This window comes from Lipotes vexillifer, unplaced genomic scaffold (genome assembly GCF_000442215.2).
Source record: "Lipotes vexillifer unplaced genomic scaffold, Lipotes_vexillifer_v1.1 scaffold560, whole genome shotgun sequence".
Lineage (NCBI taxonomy): Eukaryota > Metazoa > Chordata > Mammalia > Artiodactyla > Lipotidae > Lipotes > Lipotes vexillifer.
The window spans coordinates 908,476-933,140 of record NW_006792210.1 but is presented as its reverse complement, the minus strand read 5'-3'; the positions used below and the strand labels follow the sequence as shown (position 1 = coordinate 933,140).

The following is a 24,665-nucleotide window of genomic DNA, read 5'->3' as shown; positions in this document are numbered from 1 at the left end:
ACTCTTTCCCAAGATGCTTTAGTCTCATCTGATCTCAGGCATAGGAGTGTGCCCCTTTTTGTCCTCCCCTAAATCACGGCCTACTAGAGAAACCCTAGATTGGGGAATCACTTAAAGTAATAATATCCTCAGCGTAGACAGGATTTTTCCCCCAGTCATGGGCCTAGCTGCCTGAGGCCTTCAGAGATTGACCCTTTTCTTTGTTAAGGACCACACTATCTCTTCAGTCAAGTTTTGGGGCCCTCTTCCTTAACTGCCTAGCTCTTGACTTCATAAAGGTAATCAAGTGGGACATTTTCTCCTAAATTTCAACAAGTTCTCCTAATGCACTGCTACTCAGAGTGTCCCATGGACGCAACTGCCAGTCTGAGAACTGTTTCTTACTGGTCCACGACAAGTTAAGGAATATGAACCCAAATGTAAGTCAACTTACGGCACTGAGCATGATGGTTAGTTCAGCTGAATTTGTTTTTTTTATAGAAAGACTGTTGAAGAAGGAAGTGATGAATTGATTTACATTCTCCTTATCGTGTTGTGATCCAGCCCTGTGAATAGAATTCCCCTAGCAGTCTGTATAACAGACCGTTTTAGGCATGCTTATCCTCAGAAATGAAACATGCCAGTGCCTTTTATTACCTAATTTCTTTGAACAAAAATGGCCCTAAAGTCCATTGGGTCAAAGTAAATCTTATTTTCATTTCTGCCTCTCCTTTTTCTCTAACAGAAATCCACTGACTACTCCCTATGTGTTTCTCCATTTTTGAAAAAGTGCTTCAGAATAACCCCATCTTCCCGTACCAGAATCCCATCTCTCTCTCTCATAGAAGTGTGATGCTGACTTGATAACCCATTTTCTGTCAAGCGTCTTACCAGAAGATGTATGTCTAGTTAGCATTCACTTAGACGAGAAGAGTTGGCAAAATCCAAGCCATGATACATGACCCTTTTTTCCATCAGAATGCTGAGAAATCTCCTCAGTGTGAGGTTTGGCTTTCTTAAACCTTCCTTCTTCCTTCCCCAACCTCTAACACCAGGAAGCTTACCAAATATTTAGTCGTGAGTAGGTCACCATTTCTAAGCATCACTATGAGAGAGGCTGTAGAACAACAGATTGCAAAAGCTGTCCCCTTTGTGACCAGCCATTTTCCACTGCCTAGCAGATTCGGTTATAAGGAAGCTGAATTTTCCTTAGCTGTAAAATGGCAGCCCCCTTAGACAGGGGTAAACGCAGCCAGAGCAGGAGTGTTTGGACATGTTCCTATGTCCAGAGTCTGCAAGGGCAACCACGTGGCCTTCTATACCCATACTCTTGCTTGACAGTAACAATTTGGTCCACAATCCTACAGCAGCTGTTCTCAGCTTGAGCTCACTTCCTACTTCCCAGGGGTCCAGCTGCAGAGTCACTTACTATACGAGCTGCTAGCAATTATTTTATCTTGAGAAAGCTAGTTTATTTATTGGTAGCTTTGTTTGGTAATAATAATTCATTGCACACTTGTTATATGTTAGGTTCTGTTCCAAACACTTTACATTTCGTTGAATTCTTGTAAGGTAGCTGCTGTTTCTGTTTTACAGATGATGGAACTTTTTACAGTCCTAGAGAGATAAACATGTCTGAAATCACACAATTAATGATAGAGCTGGGTCTGTCTAACTCCAAAAGCTCTGGTTCTTCCAGTGCCCCATCCTGTTTCTCTAAGGATGCTTCATCCCTGGCATCTGTTTTATTTCTTGCCTCTCTTTACAAGTCCTAGGCTAGGCTAACAACCCACTTTTCCAATTCTCCAGTGAAGTGAGGAACTAGAGATGACTACAAAAGCTCATTCGACGTTTACCTGAAAAGTACATGCTCTCTTTGTTTAGGTGACAGACCATAAACGTACACAGGATCAAAGTGTTAATAATTTTTAGATCACATTAGGAAAACATTTACTATAGTAGCCATTGAAGATGATGCATAGTCAGAGAAGGAAACTTATTTGTAAGTAACTTGAGCTCACCATTTGGTAAAAAGACTGGTGGGATGTATAGTAGATAGAAATAATCTGTAAAATTCTTTTTTTGTAACTGAAAATTGCACGTATGACTTTGATCCTTACAAAAATATGTGTTTATTTTTAAGGGTAACTAATCCCTGTAAGGCTATCTGTTATTTACAAAACACTTTTTAAAAATAAATTTACTTCACTGGTTTTTATTCACGCAGAGTTATTCCCTAATGGATGTTCAGCCTTCAGGAAAATTACTCCCAATATAGATGAAGAAGGAGCAATGAAAGAAGATGCTGGAATAATGGACGTCCATTATAGTGAAGTAAGACTCCAGGGCCTGCATTGCCAGTTATATAAATTTAACTTCTTAAAATTTATTTACATTAAAAAATTATTACAGCTAAAAAAAAAATTATTACAGCTAACTTAATTTGGAAGGTAACGAAGGGTTGATGAACTGTAAGCATTAGAACTGCCCAGGGAAAAGATGTCCCTGTGCGGAATGTGGAGCCCTGTCTCTGGAACTGTTCTTATTGTCTGGTTTTAGAAATGTGCCATGTATCTTCCTCAGATCACCTTCCCAGTAACCAGATCACGGTCGACATACTTTGGAGAAATCTCCATAAAAAATACAGCTAACAATGTAACAGCTAAGGAGAGGATGCTTACAAGTATTTTAAAGGTGGAAACTTTCTGCTCCAAGCTTCATACGGGTAGCAAACAGCTTCAGTTCACTCAACAAATATTTGTTGAACACTGACTTATGAGCAAGGCTTTGGACTTGGTGATATAGAAGCTATAAAATAATTAGATATGGCTGATCCCTGACCTCTTACGTCTACCTAAAGAGATAATACACCTGCTCGAAATGGAGAAAAGCAAGACCGTGCCATTTGAATAATACAGACAGTATGTTCCATGCAGAGTTGAAGGTGAGAGATGCCTTTGAGCTGAGGTAGAACAGAGGACAGTTAGGATTAGAGAGAGGTTTGAAGCATGAAGACACCCTGAAGGCATTTTAGCAGAGGGAGGATAACGGGGACAAAAGTTAAGAGGTGGGAAAGTATAAGGCATGTTTGGGGGCACAGTGAATGGATCATTTTGGCTAAGCCATTGGGTTCACATAGAGAAGAGTAGTAGTTGAGGTCAGATTTTGGGAAACTTTGAATGTCTGGACTTCATTGATTGATTAGAATGTTGAATTGCTGTCAGAGGTTTTTGAGCAGGATAATGACAAGATGAAAGCAAGGAAGAGGAAAGGTTAATTTGGCGGTTATGTGGGAAATGTATTAGAGGTAGATGGATAGGGGCTGGAGGCAGAGTCTGGAGGGCGGGCTGCCCTAAGAGTCCAGATGTGAAGCAGCCAGGTCTAAACCCAGGTAGTGACAGGTTCAGGAAACACTGTGAAGAAAAGAGGAAGGCTTGCTGGCTGGGGTAGAAGAGTCAAAGGTAGTGCTGAGATTTCAGGTTTGGATATTATAGAAAAATGATGGATGGATGATTTTACAGGGAAGATGATGAAATCAGTTTTTGATGGGTGTTCTTGTACTTGAAGGAGAAGGTTATTGCAATGGAAATAACATCAGGCCGTTAGAAATTCAGAACTGAATCTGAGGAGAGAGATCAGGGTTGGAGAGCCACATCTGGAAGTCGTAGCTGTGTGAGAACCAAAGCACACTGACGATGGGAGATAATACAGGAAGCGAAGACCAGAGAACCAAGGACTGAAGCACATTCATGTTTACAGTTAAGGAATGTGAGGACCAAAGAAAGAAAGAAACAACAAAAGTGGAGAGATTTAAGGGGTTGCGGCCCCACAGAAATAAATTTCTTTCACATTGTATTAAGAAACATGAGAAGCAGCCAGGTTAAAGTGGCAGAGACATGTTTTATACTTTAAGAATTGGTTTTTAAAATATTTTTATTTAATTTTTAAAATTTATTTATTTATTTAATTTTGGCTGCTTTGGGTCTTCATTGCTGCGTGCGGGGTTTCTCTAGTTGCGGCGAGTGGGGGCTACTCTTCCTTGGAGTGTGCAGGCTTCTCATTGCAGTGGCTTCTCTTGTTGCAGAGCACGGGCTCTAGGCGTGCGAGCTTCAGTAGTCGTGGCACGCGGGCTCAGTAGTTGTGGCTCGCGGGCTCTAGAGCGCAGGCTCAGTAGTTGTGGCGCACGGGCTTAGTTGCTCTGCGTTATGTGGGATCTTCCCGGACCAGGGCTTGAACCCGTGTCCCCTGCATTGGCAGGCGGATTCTTAACCACTGCGCCACCAGGGCAGTCCTGTTTTTTAAAAAATATAAGCAATCTCAAGGTAGCTCTAGTTCATTTAGCTAAAATGATAATATGCCTAGAAGCTTTACCTACTACTTCTATATGGGTCTCTCTCCTCATCAATAAAATAAAGGTGATAATACTATCCTGGTCACTTCACAACAAATGTGAAGGCTCTTTATAAGTCATTAGGTGCTACATAAATGTCAGACTTTATCACTGACCAACTTGATAGTAAGGTTTCCTTTTACCTCCAGAACCTTGAAGAGTAGATACTTAAAACATCCTTGCGGAATTAATTAATCATAACAGAGAATCGAGATACTTGAATTTTAATCCCAGTTCATTGCTTGACTGTGAGGCCTTGGGTAAGTTAATTCACTCTTTGGGTTTTTAGTTAGACTTCAGTGATTTTCATCTAAGACCCCCAGTTTGTGCGGGCTATAGCAGCAGAAAGATTCACGGGAGTTCGTAGGAGATAAATGTTTTAACGCAACTGAAGTTACGTCCTTTTTTCCAAACAGCAGCTTCAACTTAGTCATAAAAATGGCCTGGCGCCTGACCCTTTTTTATACTCTCAAGGAGAGCGGTAATATTTCTTATTAGTCAAGAACTGTAATGAGTTTCCTATGTAAACACGTTTGTTGGAACTCTTTTGTGTTCTACAGTAATAGTTTATACATGCTTTTCATTTGATGTATACAGACAGAATCACGTTCTCCATAGTGCCATTTTATGTTTCAGTTTATGTAATAGGGCTTCTTCCTCGTGCTCTAGCCAATGGAAAATAACTGCCACCGATTTACAAGTTTTATTGAAATGAGAAATACAAATTGTTGTTCATTTAGTGCCTTATCTAAATAGGTTAGTTAAACCAATAATAATTTAATTTGTTTTTAAAACTGCATTTCTGACTTCTGATTTGCAATCGTTTTTAAAGGTATAATTAGCATACAGTAAAATTCACACATCTTAGGTGGACAGCTTGATGAATTTCCACAGTTGTATACACCCATATAAATTACCACCAGAAACAAGAAATAGAACGTGTCCATTCCCCCAGAAAGTCCCATTGTGCCCATTTCCAGTTAGTCTCCCCACCCCCACTATCTGATTTCTATCATTATAGATTAGTTTTGCCATATTTTGGTGTCATAAAATGGAATCATTCAGTATGTACCCTTTTGTATCTGCCTATTTTTGCTTAACATAATGTTTTTGAGATACACCCATATTGCTGAGTATATCAGAAGCTCTTTTTCATTGCTAAATATTCCATTATATCAATGTAAGATTTTTTAGTCCATTCTCCTGTTGATGGATTTTAGATTGTTTCCAGTTTGGGATTGTTATGAATATAAGGCTGCTTTAAGCATTCTTATCTAGGACCTTTTGTGGACATATGCTTTCATTTTTCTTAGGTAAATACCTAGGAGTGAAACTGCTGGATCCTGGGGAAGTAATATATTTAACTTCATAAAAAATTGCCAGAGTTTTTCAGAGTGGTTGGACCATTTTATATTCCTACCAGCAATGAATAAGAGTTTCAGCTGCTTCACTTCCTCACCAACATTTGATGTTGCCAACCTTTTTTTATATTTTTACCATTCTGTTAGACATGAATTGGTACCTCGCTGTGTTTTTCACTTGTATTTCCCTAATGACTAATGGTGTTGAGCACTTTTTATGTGCTCCTTTGTCTTTCATGTATCTTCTTTTGTGGAATGTTTGTTCGAGTCTTTTGCCCATTTTTAGAAATTGCATTATTTTTTTTGTTGACTTAGGGGAGTTCTTTCTATATCCTGGATATAAGTCCATTGTCAAATATATTTGCTGCAGATTTATTTACCAGTCTTTGTTTATTTATTTTCTTAATTGAGTCTTTTATTGAGCAGAAAGTTTTGGTTTTGATGAAGTTCAATTTACCGTTTTTTTGATGGTTTGTTTTTGTGTTGTGTGTTTGGTCTGAGAAATCTTTTGCTTACCTCAAGACTGAAGATACTGCCTTATATTTTCTTCTATAAACTTTGTTTCTGAGTTTTATGTTTAGGCTGATAATCTATCTAGAATTCATTTTTGAGCATGGAATGAGATAGAGGTCAAGGTTCATTGTTTTCTTTTTTTCTTAAATTAATTTATTTACTTTTGGCTGTGTTGGGTCTCTGTTGCTGCGCGCGGGCTTTCTCTAGGTTGCAGCGAGCGGGGGCTCCCCTTCGTTGGAGTGTGCAGGCTTCTCATTGCGGTGGCTTCTCTTGTCGCGGAGCATGGGCTCTAGGCACGTGGGCTTCAGTAGTTGTGGCACGTGGGCTCAGTAGTTGTGGCTCGTGGGCTCTAGAGCGCAGGCTCAGTAGTTGTGGCACATGGGCTTAGTTGCTCCGCGGCATGTGGGATCTTCCCGGACCAGGGATCGAACCCGTGGCCCCTGCATTGGCTGGCGGATCCTTAACCACTGAGCCACCAGGGAAGTCCCAAGGTTCATTTTTTTCTCAACAGTTATTTTACATGGTCCACACCATTTGGGGAAAAATAAAACTTTTACCCCCACTGAATTGCTTTGGCTCCTTAGTCAAATTTCAGTTCTTTATATGTCTGTGGTCTATTTCTAGACTCTGTTTTGTTCCACTGATCTGTTTATCCATCTTGATACCAATATCCCACTGTCTTGATTACTGTAACTTTATAAGTCTTGGAATCGGGTAGTGTTAGCCCTCCAACTGTATTCTTTTGCAAAGTCATTTTGGCTCTTCTGTATCCTTTGAATTTCCATGCAGAATTTCGAATCATTTTTTCTATTTCCTCAAAATAGCCTGCTGGAAGCTTTGTAGAGATTTTGTGACATTTATATATCACTATATGGAGAATGGAGAGCTTAACAATACTGAGTCTTTCAGTCAGGTCTTATTTAGGTTGTCTTTAATTTCTCCCGGCAATATTTTGTGATTTTTTTCAGCGTAGAAGTCTCTTCCTGGGTATATATTGTTAGATAATGGATGTTCTGATGCTACTGGAAATAGTATTGATTGATTTTTTAATCTTAGTTTTCAATTTGTTGTTGCTAGTATATAGAAATACAGTGATTTTGTGTGTTGATCTTATAATCTGCAACCTTGCTAAATCTGCTTATTAGTTTTAGTAGTTTGTATATTCCTTAGGGTTTTCTACATACACAATCATGTCATCTGCACAGAAAGACAGTTTTACGTTTGCCAATCTCTGCTCGCTCTCTCGCTCTCTCTCTCTCTCTCTCTCTCTCTCTCTCTCTCTCTCTGTCTCGCCTTATTACACTGGCTAGGACCTTCAGCATAATGTTGAATAGAAGTGGTAAGAGCAGACATTCTTGACTTGTTCCCAAATTTAGGAGAAGAGTGTTCAGCCTGTAGGTTTTGGGGTTTTAGTAGATGCTCTTTATCAGATTGAGGAAGGTCTCTTCTATTCCCTGTTTCCTGGGGATTCTTTTCTAACATCACAAAGGGCTGTTGAGTTTTTTCAAATGCTTTTTCTGCATCTATTGCTTGAGATCACATTTTTCTCTTTTATTCTGTTTACATGGTTCATTTTGTTTACACTGGATTTATTTCTAATTGTAAACCAACTTTACATTCCTGGGACAGACATTACTAGTTTGTAATAGATTTTTAACTCCCCCAAAGTTCCTCCTTCCCACTGTTGATAGAAATTGTAATTTGGCTATTAAATGTTAATATATAGATTATTTTTTCAAGTAGCAGCATTTAATGAACATCTACTGTGTACTGCCGCCATACTAGTGACTGGAGAAACCAATATAATACATTGTCCCTACTCTTGAAGAGTCACAGCCTATTTGGAAAGTCAGATACATAGATAACAGACAAGTATAGTGATAAATGTCCACCCAATGAATTATCAGAGTAAGAAAAAAAGGTGTCTTGTGTCTTGCTACTCTTTGTTAATCAGGAGAAGAATCCTGGCAGAGGTGATACCTAAGCTTTCTTAAAGGGTTAACTAAGTGAAAGGGATTAAAGGACAGGAGGGTACAGAATGGACAAAGGCACAAAGTTAAGGCAACACCATGGTGCTTCAGAGGAACTACCAGTAGCTCATCGTTGTTTAAGCATCAAGTACCAGGCTGAGCATGATGCATGATGATATTATAAAAGTATCAGCCAGATCACTGCAAGGCTTGTGTGCCAAATGAAAGAGCTTGTCCTTAGTTCTGCGAATGATGGGAGCCATCGTGAGGTTTTAAGAAGGGAAGAGGGATGTGGTCTGGTTTGCATTTTAATCAGAGCCCTATGGCAGATTTGTGGAGGATAGATTTGAAAGTGCCAAGGCTGGAAGATCAGCTAGAAAACAATAGTGAGGTCTTGAACCTTAGCAATGAGAGCAGGAATGGAGAAGAAGGGTCAGATTTGAGAAACATTTAGGAAGTAAAACTGGCAGAACTTGGTGATGGACTGATTAGAGGATAAGTAAAGAAAGAGAGTGTATTAGTTTTCTAGGGTTGCCATAACAAGGTACAGAAACTGGATGGTTTAAAACAACAGAATTTTATTGTCTCACAGTTCTAGAGTCCAGAAGTCTGAAATCAAGGTGTCAGCAGGGCCATGTTCCCTCTGAGACTCTGGGTAGAAGCCTTCCTTGCCTCTTCCTAGCTTCTGGCGGTAGCTGTCGATCTTTGGCGTTCCCTGGCTCGTAGCTCCGTTACTCCAGTCTCTGCCTCTGTGTAGTCACATGGTGTTCTCCCTGCATATCTCTGTCATATTGGAGTAAGGGCTCACCCTACTCCAGTATGACTTCACCTCCACTAATCATATCTGCAATGATCCTATTTCCAAATAAGGTCACATTCTGAGGTACTGGGAGTTAGGGCTTCAACTTATCTCTTTTTGAGGGGCACAGTTCAACCCATAACAAAGGGTAAAGTCAAAACTGCCCTTAGTTTTCTAGCTAAGAGTTTATAGGTTTTGACCCCTGGCTAGGTAGGAAGCACAAGTGAAAGAGCTAGTTTAGGAAGAAGAGGAATTCAAAATTGTCTAGAGGACATACAGGAAGAGCCGTCTTAGCAGTCAGTTTTATAGGTCTGAAGTTCATCTCTTTAAGATAGAAACAAACTCTTAAGACTTATGGATAGCATGAGTAATTGGCTTCATCTTTTTATTGTTGAGAACATGACATGATGGTTGTTTTATAGCGGCTCTTATCATTATAGCAAGGTCAGAGATCTCTATCTTGAGGTGGTATTATACTGTCATTCCCACTCATTTTAGAACCAACAGTGAGGAAGGAAAGCACTGCTGACCAAAATCACATCATTTTAATAAACACCTTTGTCACTGACGCAACAGATTGAAAATTGCCAAATTATCTTAAGACTCTATTAATTGTGTTTAAATATAGTTTCAATATAAAGGAAAAATAATGGACATTTACAGACTTAGTGGAATTTACCCTGTTAGACATTTAAACATCCTCAGTTTGGAACAATGTATCCCCTTTTAAAAATACTTCTTCTCAATGTGTTACCATTTGCAAGTACAGTTAACATCTTCATTATGTGACAAACAAAGTAAATAGTAGTTTACTATTGTCAATATTAGTTTCATACCTTTAAGAATGGTTTCAATTTCAAATATTTCAAGTATGTGATTTAGAAAAATATAGTCACACAACTATACTCCTTCTGTGCATTTCATTAAATTTAGTATATTCTGTTCTTTATTAACTTGAAATGGTTCAAAATATATTTGCCCAGAGCTCTAAAACTATCTCAGATTCCCGATTGCATTTTTCTCTCAATGCAGGAAGTTTTGCTGGAGTTGCTAGAACAATGTGTGGATGGCTTATGGAAAGCAGAACGTTATGAAGTAATTTCTGAAATTTCCAAGTTGATCATTCCAATTTATGAGAAACGTCGAGAATTCGAGGTAGGTAATTTAAACATTTGCATCATTGGCCTATATGTTTTATTTTGGTCTTAAAGTTACTATCCTTAAAAAATGCTAGGAGGCCCTAAAATTACAATCCTACCTCATATTCACATAAATTTTCCAAATGAAATTAACCAAACATTTAAGATATAAATTGAAATTTACATTATACCAGTGGTTCGCAAAACATTTTTATCTAGCAATCTCTCCTCCTCCACTCATGGCAGAAAACAATCAATGTTGTCTTCACTAAACCTTCACTAAAAAAAGCTATTGGATTTCCATGTAGCCCAGGAAGAGTGATAGGCATGATTCTATTCTTTGCGATTTGACGATGAGACTAAAGGTGCTGGCAGTTGACAGCAGGAGAGATAATGTCACTAGTAATAACCCTATTGTGAGGAGTTTTTCCAATTTAGTCTGCCAGATAAAGCTGTTGATAAAGGGTAGTTAATAAAGAGTAGTAGTATAATGAGCAGCTGTTGCCACCAGCACTGAACAGGAATTTTTTTTTTTTTTTTTTTTTGCGGTACGCGGGCCTCTCACTGTTGTGGCCTCTCCCGTTGCGGAGCACAGGCTCCGGACGCGCAGGCCCAGCGGCCATGGCTCACGGGCCCAGCCGTTCCGCGGCACGCGGGATCTTCCCGGACCGGGGCACGAACTCGCGTCCCCTGCATCGGCAGGCGGACTCTCAACCACTGCGCCACCAGGGAAGCCCAGGAATTTTTTATATTCAAGTCTCTAAGTCCATATCATAATTTTATACCCTTACTATGCTGGGAAGGGTTGATTTAGGATTCAAGCCATTTTTTTTTTTTAAAGCAAAGCAGTTTATCCTTAAATATAGCAAGTAGTCTTCCATTGTTGAAGAAGTTTCCAAGAGTGAAAACATACATTTAATATCATCTGTGTAGTGTTCTAATCTCTGTTCCAAACTGGCTCCGATCAAACTCACCTTTTCTTCCTAGGTTCTGGGTCTTTCTCTCTTTGCCATGCTTTCGGTGTGTATGGGGCACGCCTGAAAAATCATAGCGGAGTTCGAGTGATTATATTAAAAAGCAAGAGTTAAATAATTAAATCTAAGTAAGTCATACAGATGACAAAGAATAGCCTATGAGACAAGACAAGAATTGGCATTGAGCTTTCTTTCAAAGCATTACATCCTAAGAACCTTTGTAAAAGTTTCAAAATACCCACTCTCTTACTCTTAGGTTGAAGATCAGGTTATTAGAAACCCAGGGAACATTTTGCTACTCAATTGACTAATAGGGAAAAAAGAAAAATATATCTTCCCTACACATTAAAGGAAGCAATATGTTCTTTAGGGGAACTACTCCTATTCCCTTGTAGGGGCGCAAGGGTCTGTATAGATCCCCTAGTGTTCTGCACGAGATGAAGTAATTTTTCAGTGTATCTTTATGGGATGGGCTGAAAAGTGTCAGAGGTGGCAGCCATAAAGGTAAGGAAAACTTCCCTCAGATTGAGCTCAACTGCAGAAAATAATATAGGAAGAATTTTAGACAAAGAATGTCTGCTTCTGTGCTCCCCTTTTTTTATTGAAGTGAAATTCACTAGCATACAGTTGACCATATTCTAGTGTGCAGTTCAGTGGCATTTAGTGCATTCTTAACGTTACGCTCTCACCACCTCTCTCTAGTTTCAAAACATTTTTATCACCGCAGAAAAAACCTCCATATCCTTTAGTAATCACTCTCCACCCTATGCCCCACCCTCTGGAAACCACTAACCTGCTTTCTGTCTATGGATTTGCCTATTCTGGATGTGTCATAAAAAAAAATTAATACGAGATGTGACCTTTTGTTTCTGGCTTCTTTCACTTAGCATAATATTTAGAGATTCATCCAGGTTGTAGCATGTATCAGAACTTCATTCCTTTTTATGGCTGAATGATATTTCATGATATGGATATACCACAATTTGTTTATCCATTTGGGTTGTTTCCACATTTTGGCTATTATGAATAGTGCTGTTGTAAACAGTTATGTATAAGTTTCTGTATGGGTATGTTTTCTTTTTTTATATATAAATTTATTTATTTTATTTATTTATTTTTTGGCTGCGTTGGGTCTTTGTTGCTGCACGCGGGCTTTCTCTAGTTGCGGCGAGCGGGGGCTACTCTTTGTTGCGGTGCGCGGGCTACTCAATGCGGTGGCTTCTCTTGTTGTGGAACATGGGCTCCATGCCTGCGGGCTTCAGTAGTTGTGGCACGTGGGCTCAGTAGTTGTGGCTCGCGGGCTCTAGAGTGCAGGCTCAGTAGTTGTGGCACACGGGCTTAGTTGCTCCGCGGCATGTGGGATCTTCCCGGACCAGGGCACGAACCCGTGTCCTCTGCATTGGCAGGTGGATTCTTAACCACTACGCCACCAGGGAAGCCCTGGGTGTGTTTTCATTTATCTTGGATATATACCTAAGAGGGGAATTGCTGGATTATAGGGTAACTCCATTTATAACTTTTGAGTAACCACCAGATTGTTTTCCCTTTTACACTCCCACCAGCAGGGTACACATTCCACATCCTGATCAACACTTATTTTTGGTTTCTTATTACAGCCATCCTAGTGGCTGTGAAGTGGGGTCACATTGTGGTTTTGATTTGTATTTCCTAATGACCGGTGATTTTGAACATCTTTTCATGTCCTTGTTGGCCGTTTATGTATATTCTTTGGAGAAATGTCTATTCAAGTCCTTTGCTCACTTTTAAATTAGGTTTTTGTCTTTCTGTTGTTGAATTGTGGGAGTTCTTTATATTTTCTGGATATGAAAACTTATCTGTGGTTTACAAATATTTTCTCCTGTTCTGTAGGTTGTCTTTTCACATTCTTGATAATGTTCTTAGCACAGCGTGCTCCCTTTTTCTGGATGTGTAGAAGAATATCTTCTTTGAAAATGTCTGTGAGCTTGTATAAAAGGAGTCCACACTCAGGCTTATACTATTATTTTTCTGTCTGCATTTTATTTTCTTCTCCAAAATTGTTCGCGTGGATAGTTTATTCTCATCTCTCCACCTAAGAGCTCAAGCAAAGCATTTTGCTTATCTTTCAGTTAAAATAATTCAGACATAAGAAAAAAGTAGTCAATAACACAGTATTTTTAAATTATACACTACCATTGAGATATGAATGAAATGAAACATGATATTTAGAAATACAGTGTTATTTGACCATTCTAAGCTCTACCCTGTGACCTAAAGTTGTTAAGGAGTTTTGTCTAATTATGACCATGGGGGAGGGGAGTGTGAATGACCCCACCAAAACCATTTTGCAGAGGAAATAGTGTTGCTTTTTTTTTTTCCTGTGCATTTATCTTAGACATTTAGTAACTAACCAAAAGACAAAGCTGTTTTGTTTATTCTCATTTTTTCAGAAACTGACTCAAGTTTATAGAACTCTTCATGGAGCTTACACAAAAATTCTGGAGGTTATGCACACAAAGAAAAGACTTTTAGGCACTTTCTTCAGAGTTGCCTTTTATGGCCAAGTAAGTATACTTTAGTTCATAAAGTTGTTTTCCTTCTTAAACATTCACCTTTGAATGATTACTGTAGCAGCAGTTATTGGTTCTAGGATTCTGTCTAGATAGAGCACCTGTCACAACAGCAGGAAGCCTCGTTTGTAAGTGTAAAGTTCACTTTGGTTCCCATATCTAAATCCACTAGGTCAGAGTACAACATATAAGACTTGAATGTTTCCTTCAGTTTCATTTTTTGTTAAGCTTCTTAAATGTATATTTAATATCTAGCACTGAAAGATTTGCAATAAAAATCAGGGAAGTATGCAGGCGATGAAAAAATCGAGTGTGGAAATCTTCAGGCCAATAATATGCTCACATGACTGTGAGTTTGAAAATTCTCATTTATTTCAGTTAAAATATATGCATGTGACTTTTAGTACTATTATTTAAAATCTGTTTCAAATACATTATTGCTAATTATTTAGTAGATTTTCTCTAAGTGCTTTGTTTGCTCATATTATTTATAAATTGTCATCTGTTTAACTTTATAATAGTCTTTTTTTGAAGAAGAGGATGGAAAGGAGTACATCTATAAAGAGCCAAAGCTCACCGGCCTCTCGGAGATTTCCCTGAGACTTGTTAAACTTTATGGTGAAAAATTTGGTACAGAGAATGTCAAAATAATTCAGGATTCAGACAAGGTAACACATTTATTGGTTCCAGGTGTGGTACGTCGCTTCTGACTTTTTCCTGTTTTAGCTAGTGGAGGAGAGGCATGGGAAATAGAGCCTTTCCAGATCCTGAAAGAAAGGACAGGGGCTTTGGAATCAGAAAGAAGGATTCAAATCTCCATTCTCTGCCACTTGCTAGCTGTGTGACCATGGGGAAGTTACTTAACCTCTCTGTGCCTCATTGTTCTCATTAGTGCCTTCCTCATGGAGTTGTTGTACGGATTAAATGAGTTAATATATGGAAAGTGATTCGAGTTCCTGGTATGTAAAAAAAGCATTCACTAATAATAATAGAAGCTGGCACGCTCAGTAAAGGTTAGCTATTATTGTGAATGCTGTTGGGCATCATGATGATCAATTTCATACTTCATGATTAAAATCATCTTAGGACACACATTTTACTCTAAGATATCCTTAGTTCGCTAGTTACATTCGCAGTGATGTAGGTTTAGGAGAGATGCCTTGGGCCTTGATCTAAAGATTATCCATCCCACTAGCCCTGCCAAGGCAAGGATGAGAAAGGTTCCAGCAAGAGAGGCTCTTTCCTAGAAATGCATAGTTCCCAATAGACAGAATCGCGGGAAGGCACAATAGGAATGCCTGACTGTCCTTAGTTACCATGGGTATGTACAGGATGAGAGCTGATTTTTCAGGTAGGGAGGACCTATACAGTGCAGGATCTGTAGACCCCAGAAATATTTACTGCGTGACTATGATGTGCACGGTGCTACGCAAAGCACTTAGTAGCTAACAGGCAGCATTGCCGGAGTGAAAAGCCCATGGCAATAGTAAAGACACTTCATTTTCTACTATGAAAATGATCCCTTCACTTTGTAAACTTACCTATATCTCATGGAGATGATTTTATCTTAAACATATGCCTTCGACATTTAAAAATAGACGTGCTGATAGGTTCAAAATTCATGAATATTTGGCAGAACCTCTCTACTTCTGATCCGTTTCACCATTTTGTGTTGTTTTATTGAATTAAGACAACAGAAAATTTTATCTCCTTATAGCCAGAAAGTTTTAGGCTTGCTGCCATACTACTGATACTGTAAATGGAAAGTTAATAGAAAGCCAGGCTTGCAGAACAACATGTGTTTTCCTACTTTCTTCTGCCTCCGAAAACCTGGCCAACAAAGCACTAATGACAAACCACCATCAGGCAGCTGGACTCCTGACATTATTTTTATGCACAATATTTTAGTCATTCTTCATAGGCAACAGATATGATAAGCAGTTGCTACTTTTAAAATCCTTAGTTCTTCCTTAATGTGTGAAATTGAAACTTAAAAACACTCTTTTACTTGCCAAAGAACAAAATCTCTTAAGGGCACAATGTGAAAAACAGTTGGGCAGTATTTTCCAGTATTTTAAATGTATCTTTCCTTGGACCCAGTAATTCCACATTTAACATTTTATCTTGTAGATAGACATACACACATAAAGATGTATGTTTAAAGGTGTTTATTGCTGCAAAGTTTATATAACAAAAACCTGGAAACAATCTAATATCCACATGGTTAAGGAAGTGGTACTACCCCCATATAATGGATATAGTATCCTAAGCATTAAAAAACTGATGAGTATTGATATAACTATCAAGATATATTATTGAGAGAAAGAAAAATGGTGAGGCACAGAACGTTATGGATAGGATGATTACATTTGTGAAAACTGATATTCACATATACTCACTTGTTTATGCTTAGGAAATTTCTGGAATGATACATACAAAATTGTTAACCATGGTTTATCCCTGAGGAGAGAGAGACTAGAGTCTTATGTGGGAAGAAAGACTTTTTTTTACTTTTCATATATACCCTCATGTACTGTTTGAATGTTTACCATATACATAGTTTATTTTATAAGGTCAAAATCAGTCTTGACCTCTTTTTCATTTTCCTTCTATGTCTTGTCTTAGCCAGATAATTAACCTCACCTGAGTTTCTCTGGAGAACTCGAGCTTTTTGATGGGAAAGAAAAGAGAGGATGTCTAGATTTAGGCTTTTAGATTTTTATGTAATAACAAATAGAATGGGTTTGGAGAAGTTTTAAAAGTTGCTAAGAAACTTTCCCTTGTCTATGGTCCTGTATATGTGGAGGGGAGAAAAAGGATGTAGGGACTGTTTCTTGGGAGGTTTTTGTTGTTTTTTTGGTTTGTTTCATTTTTTCCTAAGCTAAACACAAAAGGGCCTGACTATGATAAATTGCAAGGATATTCACAGCACCACCGACACCCAAGGCACAAGTCAAATTTAGTTGGGAGAACACTGAAAGAAGAGGGTTCTGGGAATCATCTGGAGTTAATGGAGAGACTGCAGCATAGCTTCTTAACATGGAATTTAGACTCTTTATGAAATGGTCTGTAACTATTATAATTTTATATCTCTGAAATAGAACCATTCTCCTTGCCTGTGGTCCCCTTCCTCCATAGAATAGGCTTAGTGTGATCAAGAATACCCACTCTTACAATGTCAAATACTGCTTGTGGACGTACGAATTGTCATCTTTTCTGTAGGGTGGTTGGGTAGTATGTATCAAAATTCCTAAAACCATGTAAATCTTTTAACTAAGCAACTTCTCGTCTAAAAATTTTTCCTAAGGAATAAATCAGAAAAAAATATACACAGTTTTAAATACAAGGATGTTCACTGGAGCATTATTTATAATAGCAAAATGTTGGAGAACAGCCTGAGTCTATTAACGAGGGACTGATCTAATAAATCATGTTTATCCGTATGCATCCATTAAAAGTCATGTCAATGACTATAATATAGAACTGTGATGACTATCTTTTTTATTGTGGTAAAATACACATAACATTTATATGTTAACCATTTTTAAGTGTACAATTCAGTGGTGCTTCCAACACCATGTTGGGTAGAAGTGGTGAAATGGGCATCCTTGCCTTGTTCCTCATCTTAGAGGAAAAGCTTTCAGCCTTTCACCATTGAATGTGATGTTTGCTATAGGTTTTTCACAGTGGCCCTTGATCAGATTGTAGACATTTCCTTCTGTTCCTACTTTATTGAGTGTTTTTATTATGAAAGGGTGTTGAATTTTGTCAAATGGCTTTTTCTGCATCGATTGAGATGATCGTGTGGTTTTTTTTCCCCCTTCATTCTGTTAATGCAGTGTATCAATATTACATTGATCAATTTTCATATGTTGAACCATCCTTGCATTCCAGGAATAAATCCCACTTGGTCATCATGTACAGTCCTTTTAATATGCTGCTAAATTCAGTTTGCTAGTATTCTTTTGAGAGATTTTGCATCAGTGTTCATAAGGGATATCGGTCTGTAGTCTTCTCGTGCTGTGTCTTTGTCTGGCTTTGGTAATCAGAGTACTGCTGACCTCATAGAATAAGTTAGGGAGTGTTTCTTTCTCTTCACTGTTTTGGAAAATTTTGAGAACACTTGGTGTTAGTTCTCCTTTAAATATTTGAGAGACTTCACCAGTGAAGTTACCAAGTCCAGAGCTTCTCTCTGTCACGAGATTTTTTATTACTGATTGAGTTTCCTTACTAAAGATCTATTCAGATTTCCCTGTTTCTTCATGGTTTAGTCTTGGTAGGCTTTGTGTTTCTAGGGATTTGTTCATTTCACGTTTCATCTAGGTTTTCTAATTTGTTGGCATATACTTGCTCATAGTACTCTCTTATAATCCTTTATATTTCTGTAGGATTGGTAGTAATGTCCTCATTTTCATTTCTGATTTTAGTAATTTGAGTGTTCTCTCTTTTTTTCTGTTCTATTTAGTTAAAGGTTGTCAGTCTTGTTGATCTTTTCAAAGAGCCAACTTTTGGTTTCATCGATTTTCTCTGTTATTTTTCTATTCTCTATTTCATTTATCTGTGCTCTAGTCTTTATTATTTCCTTCCTTCTGCTAGCTTTGAGTTTAGTTGTTTTTCTCTTTCTAGTTCCTTAAGTTGTAAAATTAGGTTGTTGATATGAGACCTTTCCTGTTTTTTAATGTTAAACGTTATAGCTATAAATTCCCCCTCCCGCCCCGTAGCACTGCTTTTGCTGTGTCCCATAAGTTTCGGTATGTTGTGATTTCATTTTCATTAATACCTAAGTATTTTCTAATTTCCCTTGTGATTTCTTCTTTGATCCATTGATTTCTGTAAAGAATATGTTGTTTAATTTCCACCAATTTGTGAAGTTTCCAATTTTACTTCTGTTGCTGATTTCTAACTTCATCCCACTGTGGTCAGAGAAGATACTTTGTATGATATCTGTCTTTATAAACCTATCGAGACTTACTTGTGGCTTAACATATAGTCTGTCCTGGAAAATGTCCCATGTGCACTTGAGAAGAATGTGTATTCTGTTGTTGGGTAGAGTTTTCTATATATGTCTGTTAGGTCTAGGTAGATCATTGTGTTATTCAAGTCATCTATTTCCTTACTTACCTTCTGCATGGGTGTTCTATCCAGTATTAAGAGTGAGGTATTAAAGTCTCCAACTATTATTGTAGAACTATTTATTATTTCTCCCTTCGGTTCTATCGATTTTTGCTTCATATATTTTGATGATCTGTTATTAGGTGTGTAGATGTTTATAATTGTTTTATCTTGTTGCTGTATTGAACCTTTTATCAATATATAATGTCCTCCTTTGTCTCTTGTAACCTTTTTAAATTTAAAGTCTATTTTTTCCAGTATTAGTATCTTTACCCCTGCTCTCTTTTGATTACTATTTGGATGGGATATCTTTTTCCATTCTTTCACATTCAGCCTTTGTGTGTCTTTGGAGCTAAAGTGAGTCTCTTATCGACAGCATATAGTTGGATCATGTTTTTTTGTTTTTTTTTTTTATTCCATTCTCCCAATCTCTGTCTTCTGTTTACAGAAGTTAACCCATTTATATTTAAATTAATTACTAATTATTAAGGAGGGACTTTATTGCTGTCATTCTGCTATGTTTTCTATGTGTCTTGTAGCTTTTTTGTCTCTCATTTCCTGCATTACTGTCTTCTTTTGTGTTCAGTTGATTTTTTTGGCAGTGGTTTTTGTTTTAGTTTTTAAATCACATTCTCTCTCTCTTTTTAAATTTTATTTATTTTTGGCTGCGTTGGGTCTTCATTGCTGTACACGGGCTTTTCTCTAGTTGCGGTGCGCGGGCTTTTCCTTGCAGTGGCTTCTCTTGTTGCGGAGCATGGGCTCTAGGCACACGGGCTTCAGTAGTTGCAGCACACGGGCTCAGTATTTGTGGCATGTGGGCTCTAGGGCACACAGGCTTCAGTAGTTGTGGCACGCGGGCCGTAGAGCGCAGGCTCAGTAGTTGTGGTGCACAGGCTTAGTTGCTCCACAGCATGTGGGATCTTCCGGGACCAGGGCTCGGACCCGTGTCCCCTGCATTGGCAGGTGGATTCTTAACCACTGCGCCACCAGGGAAGTCGTCCCTCTCCCTCACTTTTAAGGACAGTTTTGCCAGATATAGGATTCTTGGTTGAGAGATTTTTTTTTTTTTTCTTTAGCACTTTGAATATATGAGTCCACTGCCTTCTGGCCTCCAGAGTTTCTGATGAGAAATCTGATAATCTTATTGAGGATCCCTTGTGTGTGACAAGTCGTTTATCTCTTGCCTCTTTCAGAATTCTCTTTGTCTTTGGCTTTTGACATTCTGATTTTAATATGTCTCAGTGTGGGTCTCTCTGAGTTACCCTGCTTGGCGTTTGTTGAGCTTCCTTTCTTTCATCAGATTTGGGAAGTTTTCACCCATTATTTCTTCAGATATTCTCTCTGTCCTTTTCTCTCTCTTTTCTCCTTCAAGGACTCCCACAGTGGGTATGTTCGTCTGCTGGATGATGTTCCACAGGTTCCTTAAGGCTCTGTCGCTCTTCTTCAGTCTTTTTTCCTTTGTGTTACTCTGAGTGATAATTTCCATTGTCCTATCTTCAAGTTTACTGACTATTACTTCTGCCTGCTGAAGTTTGCCTTTGAATCCCTCTGGTGAATTTTCATTTCAGTTATTATGTCTTTCAGCTCTGAAAAAAATGTTTTGGTTTCTTTTTAGATTTTCTACCTCTTTATTGATATTGACATTTTGTTCATACATCATTTTCTTGACTTTTTCCATAACTTCCTTTAGTTCTTTTAGCATCAAGACTGTTGTTTTAAAGTCTTTTTCTAGGAGATCTGCTGCCAGGTCTTTTTCAGGGACAGTTTCTATTGGTTTATTTTTCTCGTTTGAATGGGCCATACTTTCCTGTTTCTTTGTATGCCTTGTGATTCTTTTTTTGTTGAAAACTGGACATTTGAATTTAATAACATGATCACTCTGGAAATCAGATTCTCTCTCTGTCCCAGAGTTTGCTGGGTTTTGGTTTTGTTTTTAATTGTTGTAAGCTGTCTCTGTGCCAGGGATAAGCCTGAGGTGTAAACCTGGGGACTTATCAGGTCTTTCCTTAGCCTGTGCCTTCCCCTGAGCATGTGCAGTGACTTTCTAGTTTCCTTCATATATGCAGTTGCTTTTGAACGCCCGAGTCTCCAGCGTCTGGCTCCCAAGAGGGGAAAGAGAGGAAACTGAAGGGAGGAGGGGGAGAAAAGGTACCGGTCCTTGAAATACCCTGGAAGTCACTTCAGCCAGAGGGGGAGGGCCTTGCAACAATGGGAAGAGGTGCTACAGTAATGGCCGCGGCCTCGTTGACTGCCCCGCCCTGGGATCAGAAGCAGCAATCAGCAGTCGTAGCACAGATCCCCAATATTTGGAAGACAGGGTCCTTCTTGTTCATCCTGACTCCCGCAAGCTGTTCCAAGAACATGTGCACCGCTGCCTGCCATGGTACTTGAGGGGTGAGGTACAGATAGCGGCCATTGTGCCAAGAGCTAAAATAGACCAAAATCAAAATTAAGGTAATTTCCTGTCCAGGTCCTCCCCTGGAAGTTGCAAGTCTTCAATAGACTCCAGAGTTCCACTGGCAGATTCTGCCAGTGTAACTGTTGTCCCTGTAGGAAGATAGATTTCTGGTGCTCTGCCGTCTTCTCCGAATCCTCTCTATAATATATATTTTATTGAGGTGGAATTCAGATGTGCAGTTAAGCCACTTTAATATATTTTTAGGAAATGAGATTATAAAACAATGTTCAGCATGATCTCAGGTTTGTAAATACATGTGCATAGAAAAGAGATTGGAAGGAAATATATGAAAATGTGAATAATGGTCATTGCTGAGTGGTAGCATTACAGTTTCTATTTTCTGCCTACGTTTCTGTAATCTCCAAATGGGTTTCTGTAACTTCTTAATAATCAGAAGGAAACGATCCTTGAGAAAAAAGCGAAGACCTCTTCCAGGTGTGTATTCAACTCACAGTGTATTCGGCGACAGTGGTCCTCAGTTGATTTCAGAGGAGTTAGTAGCTTACCTGTACCCCCTTTTCCTATATAGTGAATAAAAAACAAAACTTTCTTACCTTACAGGTAAATGTCAAAGAGCTTGATCCCAAATATGCTCACATCCAAGTCACTTATGTGAAGCCCTACTTTGATGACAAAGAGCTCACAGAAAGAAAAACTGAGTTTGAAAGAAACCATAATATCAACAGATTTGTTTTTGAGGCTCCTTATACATTATCAGGCAAAAAGCAAGGCTGTATAGAAGAACAGTGCAAACGCCGTACGATCTTGACTAGTAAGTGGGACTTGGCATAACTTCTTTGTTTGACATGGTCATTTTTTGATGCACACAAGCAGCAGCTGGCCAGCAGGAAAATGTAACTGAAATTTTAATCATTCATTGTTCTGCTGTTCAGTCACTAGCTTGCACAAACATGGCTACGTTATAAACCATTGGTTTCCCGTATGTAATTCATGATTGCTCTGAGTTGTCTCATAAAGAGAATTTCTGCCTCAATCCTGAAGTAATAAGGCGCCTATCTGGTCCCTAAGGTATTTTCCAGACAAAGCATGGGGAGAATTAAGCACAACAGATTTTTTTTTCTTTAATTTGCCTGTTTGATTTACTATCCTAAAAACTCCTTTGTTCAACCTTAACATTTAATAGCTTCAAACTCGTTTCCGTATGTGAAGAAGAGGATCCCTATAAACTATGAACAGCAGATTAATTTAAAGCCAATTGATGTTGCTACTGATGAAATAAAAGATAAAACTGCAGAGCTGCAGAAGCTTTGCTCTTCTGCTGACGTGGACATGATTCAGCTCCAACTTAAATTGCAGGGCTGTGTTTCAGTGCAGGTATGTTGGTTGCTAAACATGTATTAAATGCTTCTTGACGTTCCTCCTGCTTTCATAAGGGCACAGAGCAAGCATTAATTGTAATTGTCTGTTAATACTCCTACTGAGTGCAAAACACCTGTACATTTTTGATTAAGTTAATAAAGAAATTATGTTCAATTTCCATAAATCTTGTGTTATGTCAGAGGACTTTAACATAAATCCCTCTGACTATAGCCAAGCCCTATATTTACATATCAGAAATCATTAACTAACTTATTAGAATATTACCTTTGCAGATGATTTGCTTTAGTTAATCTTTTTCAAATAAATTTATAGTAAGAATAGTAAATATGTTTCTCAGATGTGGATTTTTAACATACTGGTTTTCTTTAAAAAGAGAATTGCAAAAATTACTTTTTGGTTGTATTCTAACAACTCTTCTCATTTTCCTCCTTTTGTAATTTAGGTAAATGCAGGTCCGTTAGCATATGCAAGGGCTTTCTTAAATGACAGTCAAGCTAGCAAGTATCCACCTAAGAAAGTAAATGAGTTGAAAGACATGTTTAGGTAAGTGCTTTGTAGTTTTCAGATTATTCCTCTATTCTTTTACTCCATTTTCTTCTTAAAAGAAACCAAAATATTCACCAAATAATGTCCCTCCAAAAAAGGACATTCTCTGTTCTCTTTCACAACATTTAAGTGACCTTCTAATGGTACTTTAAGTAGTAAGGAAATGTGTGATTTCTTTCTTGCTGCAGAACTTTAACAATGTCCTAGTGACCCAAGACATTTAATATGACAACTTACTGTATTGCTTTGGATATTGTGACACAAACACAAGCCTACATTCATTATGTGATGTCCTCCTTTGCCCGACGGACCTTAGGTTACAGCTTTTCAGACCATTTAGGGTAGGAAGGGCTGGATAAGCTTGCTTCTATCCATGTCCTTAGTTCCACTTGGATTCTTCCAGTCTAGGGCACATGATATCTTGTCTGGACTGAGCATCCCTCTAAGCTAGGGCATGTCTGAATGCTCTTGCATTGGAAAGAAAATCTGTTTCATATATAAAAAGAGTTTACATTCAGAATAAGAGAGACAGCTGAGTAAAATAGACTAAGGAGAAAGTTGATAGCTTATCCACTCATTTGCTTCAGACTTATTACATTTACTTTTCCTGTCTCTGTGTTATCAGCTGTTTCAGGTTACAGAGTAACCAGTAGTCATTCATTCAATAATTATTAATGCCTGGCATGTATAAAAAGATTCTACTAGTTGCTATGACAGGGATACAGAACAAGTGGGCAGTGAGGTACTTTGTCCCCTGAGACCTACAGTCTAATTATGGACATTAAACATAAACACATGAAATGATGGAAAAATGCTTTTATGATAACTCATCAACTCTCTGTCCCAACTCTTACCAGCCCAGGGCAGATACTTCATGCCTATGGCACCCAGCACTGTACTGGGTGCATAGTTAGTACCCAAAAAAAAATTTTTGAATGAATGACATTATCTACAGATGTAAACTAATGTTAGCACAACTTTAGCTGATATCACATCAAGTAAATGACTGAGCAAGTAGGCTTCCTAGAGGGTATATGTTTTGAGCTGGATTTTGAAGGAGGTAAGAAACCAGAAGAGAAAGATGGAAAAGAAAGAAAAAGATATTTCAGACTTAGGAGGTGGCATTAGCAAAAAGCACAGTGAAAATATAGGATTCTAATCTTCCTTGTAGGCAAGCCATGGTTAAAGTAAATATTAAATTGTCGGTGAGACTTTCGAGGAATAAACAACAGAAACTTTATCTTCGATCTTCATCCACAGGAAGTTCATCCAAGCGTGCAGCATTGCACTGGAACTAAACGAGCGGCTAATTAAAGAGGACCAGATTGAGTACCATGAAGGGCTAAAGTCAAATTTCAGAGACATGGTAAAAGAATTGTCTGACATTATTCACGAGCAGGCAAGTATTAGGGTGGTTGATCCGGGGTCCGTAAAGAGTTACTTAACAAATCTATTAGTTTGAAATGTGTTACCTTGAAATTAGTGTGTTATTTTAAAATTTGCTCATATTTTCTTTAATCATTTAAATGGTGTA

At 38.3% G+C, this 24,665-nt stretch overlaps 1 protein-coding gene across 1 annotated transcript in view; it reads left to right on the top strand.

Moving 5' to 3' along the window:
- The window catches only part of DOCK11 (dedicator of cytokinesis 11), a 199,299-nt gene that overhangs the window by 162,537 nt on the left and 12,097 nt on the right, over window positions 1-24,665 (top strand). The window contains exons 45-52 of the mRNA XM_007465458.1: window positions 2,207-2,313; window positions 10,045-10,167; window positions 13,555-13,668; window positions 14,196-14,342; window positions 21,806-22,016; window positions 22,389-22,579; window positions 23,028-23,128; window positions 24,392-24,530. Of these exons, the coding sequence (XP_007465520.1) occupies window positions 2,207-2,313; window positions 10,045-10,167; window positions 13,555-13,668; window positions 14,196-14,342; window positions 21,806-22,016; window positions 22,389-22,579; window positions 23,028-23,128; window positions 24,392-24,530 (1,133 nt within the window). The remainder of the gene's footprint in view (window positions 1-2,206; window positions 2,314-10,044; window positions 10,168-13,554; window positions 13,669-14,195; window positions 14,343-21,805; window positions 22,017-22,388; window positions 22,580-23,027; window positions 23,129-24,391; window positions 24,531-24,665) is intronic.